Source organism: Pseudorasbora parva, chromosome 24 (genome assembly GCF_024679245.1).
Source record: "Pseudorasbora parva isolate DD20220531a chromosome 24, ASM2467924v1, whole genome shotgun sequence".
In the NCBI taxonomy this organism is placed as follows: domain Eukaryota; kingdom Metazoa; phylum Chordata; class Actinopteri; order Cypriniformes; family Gobionidae; genus Pseudorasbora; species Pseudorasbora parva.
Window position 1 is genome coordinate 16,706,878 of NC_090195.1, and position 14,009 is coordinate 16,720,886.

General features: G+C 36.9%; 1 protein-coding gene across 1 annotated transcript in view; it reads left to right on the forward strand.

Moving 5' to 3' along the window:
- The first annotated feature begins 1,519 nt into the window (after window positions 1-1,519).
- Window positions 1,520-14,009, forward strand: part of arfgef1 (ADP-ribosylation factor guanine nucleotide-exchange factor 1 (brefeldin A-inhibited)) — an 86,734-nt gene continuing 74,244 nt past the window's right edge. Inside the window, exon 1 of the mRNA XM_067434594.1 lies at window positions 1,520-1,840. Coding sequence (XP_067290695.1) covers window positions 1,717-1,840 — 124 coding nt within the window. The 5' untranslated portion in view covers window positions 1,520-1,716. The remainder of the gene's footprint in view (window positions 1,841-14,009) is intronic.

A 14,009-nucleotide genomic window follows, 5' to 3' on the forward strand; every position in this document is an offset into this window, starting at 1 on the left:
AGTCCACAATCACCAACAGGCTGCATCCAACTTCCAAGAACGGATTGTATTATTTAATATAAGACCTACATTCCAAATAATGATAAATTACATTTGAGAAATACATACAAGATAAGCATGGCTCTTAGCCCATTGGCCCAGTAATCCATCCTTAAGTACATTATAAGCAATATCACATGAGATATATCAAATATTTAGTATCACAGCTATATCACAGCATGATTGGAACTGATTTTTTTTATACACAGCTGTATAACTATTAACAAATAGTTGATATAGCAAATATATCAAATTCTGCTGCTGTGTCCAGTACAGTGGCCTAACTTTGTTTTAAGCAACGGTTGGGACAGGAATGGGGGCTGGATCCAAGATTCTGTGATTAATATATATATATATATATATATATATATATATATATATATATATATATATATATATATATATATATATATATATATATATATATACAGTTGGAGGGAAATGACAGCATTACTGTATATATGACCTGGTTATTAGCCCTCATCCTCCACATTTGATGTCAGCTTCTTTGTGTACAGAGCAATAGCATTTCAGGCATCTTCTGAATACAACCTGAGAATTACTCATCCTGGAGAGCCAAAAACAAAAACGCTTAATGAAGAGCAGTGTTTCTCATTACAGAGAGGGATCTCCCTTAAACCCAGTGTTGAGAAGGAAATGAAAAGTATTTATGAGAAAAAAAGGGGGTTTCATTCAAATGACTTAAGTCGTGCCTAAAAAATACATTAGTTTACTTTTGAAGGATATGAAAACCAGTATAGCATCTAATGACAATCTTAAACTATGGTAAAATGAATGAAGAAACACAGTTTTGAGGTAAATTGATCCAATTATTCGTCTCTGGAAAATAGTGATTTGTGACGTTGTATGTAAACCATTCTCCTATTTAAATAATTTAATGTAGGGCCTACTGCAATAGAAAAACTGCCTAGCCTAAACAAAGCAGTTACACTTTATGTGCAAAAATTTTTTTTCAGCCAACATTCATTTTTAGCATTTTTTACTTTAAATGCAAATAATATTTAGGTCCTAAAGACTTTTTAGTGCCAAATCATGACTGCAACAAACACAGCTGGGACACATGCAGTTACAATAAAACACAATGATTAAACTTAATAGAAATAAAGGTATACTAGTCTTAAAACAAAAGGAAATACTGTCTTTTTAAAAAGTGGGTTTTGATTTTGAAGTTCATAGTTACACGTCGAACTGTGAAAACAAATTTCTAACAAGTTGCTTCATGGACAACATTACCACAGATATTTATGACCATTATGACCACAAGGAAGTGAGTTTTGTTTGACATATCGGACAACCAGTTCTTAACTCATTTGTTACTTCTTTATTTAGTTATTTAATATTATTATTTTTAAAATATTTTATTTTCGTTCAAAATCTGTATCAATTAATCTTTATTATACTTTATAATTTTGACACTCTCTCACTCTGCCTCACTGCGGCCGATTCTACGTGTGTGACGTCATTTCCTTCCAACATGGCGCAGGCAGCAGGTCGCTGATGGAAAACTGAGGGATTTACCCCACCTTCTGGCTTTATTTATGTTTCTCTATTGAGGACACCATCCGCCGGAGAAAAACTCAATCATACGGGAATATCTAAAAATCGCGGATACAGCCTCCGTTGGGACAGGTCCACCTCCACCCGTCGCAGCGCGTCATGTATGAAGGCAAAAAGACGAAAAACATGTTTTTAACCAGAGCTTTGGAAAAGATCTTGGCCGACAAGGAGGTGAAAAAGGCTCATCACTCGCAGCTGCGCAAAGCCTGTGAGGTGGCACTAGGTCAGTATGACTTCGATGCTTTGATTGCAGTGTTTTAGATGTTTAAGATCTGCGTGTGTGGCTTTAATCCTGCCGGTAACGAAACGAGCAGCTTCAGAAGAGCTGCATGAATCCAGCAGCATTGCGGAAGTTATTATCATTCTACCTGAAAAACGCCTCGATCTAAACCTGTACCTGTTCCTTTAGCATGAAATGTCGATGGTTATGCTCCCATTGCTTGAATAAATCATATTTAGTACATGCACGAATGAGGAAACAGGTAAAGGAAAGCAGGAACTGACAGGGCGAGTTATTCCTCTGACAGAAGCTTGAGAAAGACCCTTCATCATGCGGGCGGTTCACAGAATAAACTATGACTATTAAATTACAGGATACTTTTATGGGCTCTAAAATAATTGAAAACGAGTGCTTCACATTAATTTAAGTGTCATTGACTTTGTTTTTATATCATTAAATATAAAGACGAAGACCCACCTGTCATATTACAATAACATTATAGGTTTTCGTACTATATACGGTTCTTGTTCGACACTGCAACATACAAACTAAGCTGTCATGTCATCTAAATACACGTAAAGCTGTTTGCACTATTCAAAATTTCCCTCAATAACAACAATGACTGGGCAAGATGGAGAGAAACGCAGGTGGAGATACGTGTTTGCAATTGTGTTGTCGTAGAATGACTTAATTAACCTTTAAATGAGACGAGGATATATGCTTAGAGAGGTTAAACTATATAAAAATGTTTACAAGCGATGCGCAATCATTGTGCCTTGCTGTCACAGCCTCCGCCGAATTGTTCACTTGAATCGGCTCCTTTGAATGATTCATCTGAACCGATTGGAACGCGTTTGTAATCACTCGGCTGTAATGTAGCGCATTTGTCTCAAAGTTCAAACCTATTAATTAAATCGATTATCCATTTATAAGCGGCTGTATTTTGTGACCAAGTATCTATTTCGCATATACAAAAAATAACTTGTTAAACTGGCGCTGGCGCTTTGGCGAACACTTGTTTTGAGTGATGACTCAAACGAGTTGATGAATCGGTTCATTTGAACGAATTTTAGGAAATAACCGATTCGCTGAAATGAATCAGACTAGTTTGCGATGGGCGTAACGGAAGTGTTGTGTGCAGGATAGGGGTTATGCCAAACCTTTGCTCTGCAAAGGTTTGTTTTGGATAAGGTGAATGTCTCTGCCTCTGTCATGCATTTCTCATTATCAGTGGTCAATAATGCATAAACGGTGGATGTTGAATTACAGTGCATTATTAAAGAGGGGAGAAAGCAATGGCTTCCAGGCTCCTGGAATCACACGCACCATGCATTGTGCATGCAGTGTTATGGGTTCAGATGGCTTTGAGGCATTACAAACGGTGTTTTTTAATACTAAAGTATTTGATTAGTCTGAAAAGCATTAATCACAGAGTGTGATTTGAATAGGAAGGGGATACTTTGATGGCTGTGAAACACATGAGCATTTTTCATGTTCAGAGATATTTAGGCTGTGATTCAATTCACGTACAAGGAGATATGAAGATCCAAAGGACAGCCACAGTCAAATGAAGTGGTTGAAAGTTCAATCTATTTCATGCCGCTTGGCAAACACAGAGAAAAATGTGAACCCTTTTTCTCTGTGCTGGTTAGTGAATAATTTAGATGATATCTTGTGAGCTGTGTTTTTACACCACTAAGACAAAGTTCCCAGTGCAGGCCTTATCCTCGGTCTCTGGCTACTTAAAAGATGAGACAGGCTTACACTGATTATGAAGGGCTGATGTATTCAAAATTGTATGATTGGCATATGATATGAACTGTGGTAAATGGTTAAAGAATAGTATTAGTTAAGTTACTCAGTTTATGTGTTTGTACCCCTTATGAAAAAAACATTTATAATAGTTAGTCGTTTTACAATATAGCGCTTTTCTGCTAAACAGCACAGGATTTGTGGTCCATTTTTGCATATCTAGGATTGCATTTGGCCTTTTTCTTTGATGTCAGAGTTTTGACAGCATCTGTCAGTGAACTTTAGAGAAATCCTGTGGTAATTGTCGAACCACAGTTGATTTGTCACACCGGAGGAGGTCACACGCCTGAGCACTCTGGTTTCATCTACAATTTTTAGCAATCCCTCATATTCCGATGCTGTATATCTGAACATATATTGAGGAAGAAAGTTATATCATGGGAAATGTTTGGTATTTCTGTAAAATAAGATAAGCGTTGCCGGGAAGTCTCGGGAAAAATGGGTCACTAAAAAGTCTATCAGAGTAAGGCATTTGAAATATTATTCTTTGCACATACACAGCAAGCATTATTTTCATGTAGAGCGTTTCTTTGAAGTGTTTAATAGTCTGCTGTGCTGTATGACTTTTCTTTTAAAGTAAATGTGTGCTTTGGGAAAATAAGGGTTAGTTCACCTAAATTCTTCAAATTCTTCCCAAAGTCATCATTTACTCTCCCTCATGTTATTCCAAACCTTTCTTTCTCCTGTGGAAACACAAAATAATTTAGCAATTTTGAATAATTGAACAACAACAAAAAAACTTTTGGTGACCATTGACTTTCATTGTGTGGACAATTCAAAAATGATTGTCATAATGTTTCTCATAATATCTTTATTTCTTATATTTCTCAATGTCTTTTATGTTCTACAAAAGTAAGTCATACAGTTTTAGAACAAACTGACTGTGAGTGAATGACTTTGATATTTGGGTGTAATATCCCCTTAAATATCTGCTTTGAATCCCAAAGGTGTCATGAAATAAGTGGCTGTTGATATTTTCTGAATGTGTAGATGGATTACATGACAGCCTACATTTAAGGAGAGTTTCTTGTCCCTTTAGCGCAAAATATACTGGTGGAACAGGTAAAACAAGATCGTCATTTTCTTTTTTTCGGGCAAAACCTCATGCTGAATAGGCTGAGTCTGATCCCCTTTTTTCCTTTTTTCACATACACCTTAACAAAACTCTTTTAGCAAGTCTTGAATATTTTGTTGGGCTTAGATTGAGCTCTTGTCTGATGTGGATGTGGTGTCATTACCACATGATTTCGTACTGATTTTTTGGATTCGCAATCGCTTGGTACATCAAGGATTTCATTAATGTGTAATGGAGAAAACACCAAAACCCTTTTGCTCCCTACAGGGTCCAAAATTAACAACTGCCACGCTCCAGTGCAAATATAAATGGTCTTGCAGGCTACTTTTTGTCAGGAATGTTGTGTAATACATTGTTGTGTTGTTTAAGGTTTCAATTGCAATGCAAGAATTATTATTCTTTCCCAATTTTTATTTTATCTTTAAAAAAAAAAAAAATTATATGTATGTGTATATATATATATATATATATATATATATATATATATATATTACTGTCCTGATCATTGTTTGGCTTTTGAAAAGTGTAATTCCGTGATCAATGCAGTCCGTCACGGCTCTAATCGCAAGAAAGCTCGCTCTCGTGTTATCGCGCGTCACGCAATCATCTGAAATCCTAAATTTGTTCATCATAAGCCATCGCTCGTGTCTCTTCAGAATATTTGGACTAGACACTCGATTAGTTATTTTTATGATACCTTTATGACATTTTTGTTGGCTGTTTTAAGTTCGAGAGGAATAATGGACTTTAAATGGAGGGACAGAAATCCCTCAGGTTTCATAAAGAATATCTTCAATTGTGTTTGAAAGTTTAACGAAGAACGACATGATGGTGAGCTCATGATAACAGATTCGTGGTACAGTTGTAAATTTGTGTTTGGGTGAATTATACCTTATAAATAGGCTGACTACAGGACTGAGCCGTGGATGAAACAACTCTAGAACCTACACTGTAAAAAGTTAGTAAAAAAGGGCACAATGTACTGTATAAATATGAAGGAATTTTCCTTATTTTTTTTTACAGGTGTTTTACCTGTATTTTGAATTACACATTGCATTAGTTTGTGTTTTAAGGGTTAACAGAAATTTCCGTAAAATTACTGGATAATGTACTGGCAGAAAATTACCAGTACATTTTCCAGTTTTTTTGACAGTGTATATCGTGAATCATATAGTCACATTTTCATATAGAGATGTATCGCTTAACAATACATCATTACACCCCTACCTGATCAGGATTATTATAGTCAACTAAAACCAATTAAATTAAATTAAAATAAAATAAAACAAGTTAATTTCATATAAAATAAAATGTAGCCTATAAAAAAATATTTCAGCTAGTTGCCAAGTAAACATTTCTTATTTTTAATTAGTTTAACTAAAATTATAAAGTAAAAATGAAAAAAGAAAGAAAAAAACCTATATAGACAGGTATTAAAAAACCTAAAAAAAAGACACCATAACATTTTTTACAACTTTAAATAAAAAAAACAATATTTTAAAAATCACCGCCTTCTTTGAATGAAATGATGTAATTAGGCTAGCTGTTAAATCAAGTGTTAAAAGTCAAAATATTTCAGTTATTGAAAAGTAATCTAATGATGTTCCATTAACTACTTAATATTATTATTAAAGGGGGGGTGAAACACTCAGTTTCAGTCAATCTCATGTCAATCTTGAGTACCTATAGAGTAGTATTGCATCCTTCATATCTCCGAAAAGTCTTTAGTTTTATCATATTTATAAAAGAAATATGGGCTGTACCGAGTCTTTCGAGAAAAAACCGAGCGCCTGGAGGCGTATCGTGTGGGCGGAGCTAAAGAATGACAAGCGCGCAAAGTGGTGATGTCCTCAAGCGTGGAGAAACCCATCGCTATCTCAGCTAATACAGATAATGATCCACAATCAAATCTGAGGCTGAAATAAATTGAACAGGAGAAACGGCAACATCAGGATGTCCGTCTCTGTGGTATGTACTGTATTTAGGGGCCTTTGTGTGTCTTTACGCGCAGTTTATGAGGACATGATTCGGTTTATGGACTATTGTATGTGACTAGACCTTAGAGGTAGCAAGCAAAACGGTTTTGCACGTCAGAGTCAGAATAGTGTAACGTTATACAGAACAACAATGGAGTAACCGTTAGCGCATTTGAATGACGAAGCTAGGGATGCGCGGTATACCGGTACTGGAAAAATACCGGTATATATTTTATTTAAAACGGTACGATATCATGATTTTGCACATTTCGGTATATGCTGCTGTTCCGAAGTTCACCGCTAGATGGCAGTACGCTACCCAAACTGACCCGAAACAACCGGCAAATGTGACAACAACATAGACGAACAAAATAGATAAAGCAGTTGAATCTCACTCAAGATGCCCAAATGGAATTAATAAAGAGGAGTAGAAGTGAAAATTGTAATTACTTTGCTTATAAAACTGATGAATCAAACCTAGCCAAGAAGCATCTGTCATCCTGACTTTAAGACTTCTGAAGAGATCGACAGGTCAGTGATCATTCAAATCATCTCATTTAGACATTTATTTTCTTTTAACACTGATCAACGCACATACATAGCCTAACATAAGATCGAATATCACAAAATCTCCAGCGTTCGTTTCAACCAATGACATTTAGATCTCATAATATTTGCATGCGTGCACTATTTACATTCGCGTTAGACACAACTGCATGTGTTTATGTGAATACTCACTAAAGACGGACATTTGTACATAATTCTGTGTATTTGACTGTTTAAGGAAACTTAATGTGTAATGTGCTATCTCTAAGTGACAGGCGTGTGTGTGTGTGTGTGTGTGTGTGTGTGTGTGTGTCGTTGTTATGAGCTCATAACTCCTGTAACTGTTATTACGAAATCCAATAAAATCGCTTAAATGATTTCCGTTCTCCATCCCGAGACGAGCGTGAAATGTTGAATCAGATTATGAAGATTGCTTTAGTGTAGTTCGACTACTTTTAAAACAAGTACCAATTTGTTCATTTTGAGAGATATTTTCCTGAAGTTATTTCTCACAAGAAAGTTTTCAAATGACTGATTTTATGTGATAAGCTTTGCTGATTAATTTACTAATAAACATTTGTGGTAATTTCCCACTTTATAAACTCAAAAGTTGCATAATTGAACTAATTTGCGTGCAATATACCCGCGCTAATATCAGACCATGTGGTATCGATTTAATATCGGTACTTCGGTATTAGATTGTGGTACCGTACCGAAGCCAAAATTGTGGTATCGAGCCATCCCTAGACGAAGCACGCGATCGTATAGTTTACTGATGTTTACTCATGCGACGGTAGCCAATAGCACAGACATTTGAAGTTGATTTACTCACCGGCATCTTCCAAAGCAGGACCGCTCTGTCAAAAACACACTTCTTTGGTATGATTTGGTGAAGTCCTGTGACAGCAGTGACCGTGGAAATCCACTTTGCGACGCGACTGAAGCGATGCCTTGAAGCTTCCTGTCATTTCTGCGTTCAAATCGGTTCAAATGCAGCGCTGCCTTCCCGGAATGCTGTGCTGAAGCGTTGAAGTCGCTCGACGTCACCCATAGGAATAAAGTGGAGCGCGGCGCGTCATAAGTGTTCACGGACGACTGGATCTGCACCTGAGAGACTGTTTACAGCGTGCATTTCCTCTCTCTCCCTCTAGTCACACGCGCGCACACCCTACCGGGAGAAGAGCCCGTACAGCCCATACAAGGACCTTCCACTCTATCGACGTCAAGCCGACCCATACTCGAAAAAAACTCGCCGAAACTTGTGAGAAACCGGAAGGAGTATTTTTAACACAGAAATACTCCATCAAACGTCCAACATTAGTTTTTGAAACTTTGTCTATGTTTAGGATGGGAATCCAAGTCTTTAACAGTGTAAAAAGCTCAGTATCAGGGATGTGATTTTTCCGGATTAATCCGGAATTCCGGATTTTCCGACCTGAAAATGTGACCTACGTAAATCATGCAGATCTGTAAAAAAAAAAAAAAATGGCGGGGGCGGGGGGGGATTGGGGGGTTGACCGTCATCTCACAGCCGTCACCATGGTAACCCGGGACGAAACCACGATCGCGGGATGGGCAACAAGCAGTGTTGCCAACTTGGCGACTTTGTCGCTATATTTAGCGGCTTTTCAGACCCCTCTAGCGATTTTTTGGACAAACTTCAGCTACTTTAGTTTATAAATGTCGGCAGTACTGTCCTGCGAGCGCGAGGTCTTATTTCCCCTCTGTCACACACACCTCTCTCTGCGTCTGCCCTGTTCAGTGAATGGCTGAGGGGAGCTGCACGCGCCTACAGACAGCAGCTGACAGACGTGAATGAGCGAGCTACACATGAGCACACAAGGTTGCCATCGATTTCTCACTTAATGTTATCTGCTTCTTTTGTTTTATATTTAAATAAATGAGTTATGATGAGTTCCATCTCTTGTGCTTATCACTTATATTACTCTCTCACAGAGCTTTAGTTCATCCAGTTTCTCAATTCAGATTTTACACATAATTTTTTTTGTAATTCACTATATCATATATTGTATGACAAAAAGGTATAGGAAATGAAAACATTTATTGGACAATCGGCTGTAGGCTATTATATTATTGTAAAATATAGTAGGATAAATGAAAAAACGTTGCGCAGGCTGAACGCAAGGACGGCGCGATGACGTCACTAATATGCTAATTAACGCATAACGTCATCTAGCGACATTTAGCGATTTTTTTGTCAGGCTTTAGCTACTTTCCTTGGAAAATAGTTGGCAACACTGGCAACAAGGACTGTATCGTGACAAGAACATCGCCGGATCGGATGATCTGGGTATACTATTGCTTGTGTCTATATATAACCTATAAGTTACTAATTTGACTTTGTTGTCGATTGATTAGATGATCGATTTTGATTGATTTTCCACTATGGCAGGATGTTTAAGCTGCATTTAACATTAACTTGACAGCTAACATTACTTGTATTTGCTAGCACTAGCTATATATGCAAACAGCGCGCTTTTCGGCGCCCCCGCTTTTTTCACGTCAGTTTGGGTGACAAAGTCATCTGAAGCCATTCCATAGCTTAACCCTTAAATGCATGACTGTTTCGCCAAACATTCTTACATTAAATATAGAACCTTACCCAGATCTATATTTAACATGGATAACGTTAGACCTCTACCTGTCGCGATAATATATAAAACTCCTAATGTTAGAGTGATGTAACAGCTACAGAAGAATAAAATAAAACCTATTTCGTTACCTTTTGGAGCTTGGAAGGGTTCAGTTTGAGCAGATGTTTAATACCATCATCATATTTCCTCGTCAGAGATCGTTTACCAGTATATTCAGCATCTGCCTCATATTCGCGATCTCCAGCATATTCTCCAAACTCATTTTCAATGTCTTCAAAATCAATATTTTGCTCACTGACAGCTTCTTGACCACATCCATCATCAAGAGACAGTGACACTAATATTTGATTGTGTTTAATACTTGCTCTCTGAAGTAAATCACTAAGCCATTTCAAGTTTTGCAGATTATAATTATTATTGTTTCGTTTTCTGTCAGAGGTAACTATGAGTGAAACGTCACTTCATCATTGGGTATCAGACATTGCCACCTTGTGGAATAAATGTGAATTGCACCCCCATTTCGTCATTATAGATTAATTTATCATGCCAGGCGCAAATTCCAAAAGAAACGTGTAGAGGCTCTAAATAAGCTTTCTACAAAGGCTAAAGAGTCATACAAAAATTGAGGCCTTCTTTTGACATGAAAATGTGCATGTTGCACATTTAGCAATTAAAATTGGGTAAAAATGCATCCACCAAATAATTAGTTTTTTTTCATACTGTACAAAAAAGTTATTACAATAAAATGTATTTTTTTGTTCAAATAAGTTGTTATGGGTCCTGCTTTACTGTCCGTATTGATCCGCCACCAGTTTGATCGGCGCGGCGGGGTGGGGGTGGTCTATATTATAAAATATGGTATATTTTCCTGCTTTTTTGTCCTTAGCCAATCACATGCCTGAGTATGCATGAAACAGCATTTCACCCCCCCTTTAATGAAGTAACAATTGATCAAAAAAAATAATTTTTTATCCACTATTGTAAGCTATACATATTTAACATCAGTATGATTTGTGTACTTGGTATAATCATTAACTAATAGTTGACGGACACGACTTCGAGGGAGGAACCGATTTGTCATGACACCGGCTACTTTAAAATGCTCCTGTTAGATCTGGGAAGAGCATCGGAGGTTTCTATTTACAGCGTGTTTTTGCAGCGTGGAACTTTGCAGCCAATCACAGACATATTGAGCATGTGAACGCAGTGGCCAATCAGATGTTTATATATACTTCAGTGCGCTTAATCGCTCTGACACGCGGTGACGATCTGATAGCATTTAGCTTAGCCCACTAAGCCCAGTTGATTCACTATGGGACCAAACAGAGATCAAGTTAGAAGTACCAAACACCTCCACGTTTTCCCTATTTAATAAATACAGTTACACGAGTAGTTGAACGACCTAGTATGACATAAAATAAAACGCGGCGCTTTTCTAAGCGGATTAAAAAGGAGAACTATAATGTATGGCGGAATAGCACTTCTGAGAGTACTTATACTTGGCGCAGTAAAAAGTCAGACCTGAAAAATCCTCTCTCACGTCTCCCCCTCCCCCCTATTGACGTAAATGAGGGAGGGGGAGATGTGACAGAGGATTTTTCAGGCGTGACTTTTTACTGCGCCGATTCACATGGGTGAGTGGATATTTTTGACTCAGGGTTTTGCATAGGGATGCACCGAATATTCGGCAACCGAAATTATTCGGCCGAAAATAGCCAAAAAAAGCACTTTCGGCATTCGGCCGAATAAGTAAAAAGGCCGAATAATTTTGGCCGAACAATGACGTTTTTAATGACGCGATCAAAAAGTAACCCACGTAGAGTGAGAGCTGCGTGCTTTATGCAGCAAACATGTCAGCAGTGTGGAAGCACTGTTTAGTGCTGAAATTTAGTGCTCATGTCATCGATGAGAAGAGGAACCGACTTTCATGTGAGAAAGCAGAGAAGCTACTTTTCATAAAGAAGAACCTGCCACTTTTCCTGAAGAAGTAGGCTAAGTAGGCTTATGTCTAAGACAGTTATTTATTTGTTGTGGGTTCATCCACATTTTTTGCACTATTCAATGCACATTAGTTGTTGTAGACATACAGAGTTACATTCTTTCAGCAGTCAGTTATAGGCCTAACATAGGCTATTCAAGAAGGGGGGCTTCTAAGATGGCCAAATAAAAATATATTTTTTATTTTACTAATTATTTATTTTAAGTTATGTTGTGCTTAGTTTGTATAATATCTGCTGGAATGTTAAAAAAAATTCAGTGTTAAATAAATATTTTGAAATTGTATTTTTGTTATTTGATTTATTTCTCTGAAAAGCAACACAAAATAGTAAAAAGCAAATTTTTACTATTTAATTATTGTAATGGTAAAAAAAAATTGCCAAATAAATGGAAAAAATGCGAAACACCGCGTTCGGTATTCGGCCTTCGGTCTTCGGCCAAGCATTTCATTATTATTCGGTTTCGGCTTCGGCCAAGAATTTCATTTCGGTGCATCCCTAGTTTTGCAGTGTATTACCAAAATAACACTTGTCTGAATAATGCTGATTTTGTTCCTCCAATATTAGTTTTGAACAGGATCTCAAAAGGATCTTAGGTGGGGTTTTTTTTGTTTTGTTGCTACAGCCGCTATTTTTAAAGCCTGTACTATCACAAATAGGTTCATTGTGATTCAGTAGACTTCTAATATTCAATCTACTCGCATTGTCTTCAAGAGACCTGTGAAGAAACTGAGAGTAACCAGTTGGATTGGGTGTCCACATTTATTATTTAGCTATCAGACTGATCATATATTACTCATGGCTTCTAACACTTCAGGCAGTTTTCAGCCCTTTCAGCACCTGTGCTATTCATCATAAAAAGTTTCTTAAAGAGAAAAAAAAAATCTGTCATTAGTTACTTGCCCTCATGTCATTCCAAACCCATAAGACCTTTGTTCATCTTTGGAACACAAATTCATATATTTTTAATAAAGTCCAAGAGCTTTCAGGCCCCTCCATAGCAATTTAATTGACACTTTCAAGGTCCAGAAAGCTTGTTAAAATAGTCCACATGACTAATTTTACAAAGCAACAAGAATACTTTTTGTTTTACTTTTTTCAAAAATAATGACTTTCTTTTAAGGAATAGTTCACTTTAAAATGAAAATTCTGTCCTCCTTCACTCACCCTCAAGTTGTTTCAAACCTGTATGAAAATCTTTCTTTAGCTGATCACAAGAGAAGATATTTTGAAGAATGTCAGTAAACAAACAGTTAACTGGAGCCATGGACTTCCATAGTAATTGTTTCCTACTATGGAAGGCAATGGCTCCAGTTAACTGTTTGGTGACTGACATTCTTCAAAATATCTTCTCTTGTGTTCAGCTGAAGAAAGAAATTCATACAGGTTTGAAACAACTTGAGGGTAAGTGAAGGATGACAGAATTTTCATTTTAAAGTGAACTATTCCTTATCCCTTTAACAATTTCTTGTCGTCTGTCAGTGTCCTATGCAGTTTACGTTGGTCAGCTCCTGCATCCTCATCACACGCATGTGTCGCTGTGCTCACATGAACAGCATCAGCCAATGGTTAGCCGGCGTTCTAGCTCTGACGTTACTCAACCGCTGCACTGTATTTACACAACAGTGTAGGAGACCGTTATAGACGTTAAGAAATTGTTGAATAAAGTTTTTATTTTTGATAGTTTTTTTGTGCACAAAGTATTCTCATTGCTTCATAAAATTAAGGTTGAACCACTGCAGTCACATGAGCTATTTTAACAATGTTTTTCCTTCCTTTCTAGACCTTGAAAGTGTTCATTAAATTGATGAGAGGGTCAGAGAGCTCTCAGATTTCATAAAAAATATTAATATATCCTTTAGGGATCCAAAACATGGAGGGAACTTGTTACAATGAAGTTCATAAACCAGAACAAAGTTAACTTTTCTGACTTGCTTTTAGAATCATAATGTAGACATTTTTTAAAAGATGCTAATGCATTAAAAAGCTGCCACACTGTGTTTTTGCGGGTTTTTGATGTGTTTTATGCTCCTGTCTGTTTTTCCTCACTATAAATGCCCTCCGATTTGTACCCCTTTGGTTCCTGAAAGAACATAGATGATTTTTTTCTCTCTCTCAAATTGTTCTTTTGAACTTTTTAGTGCTGTAGGA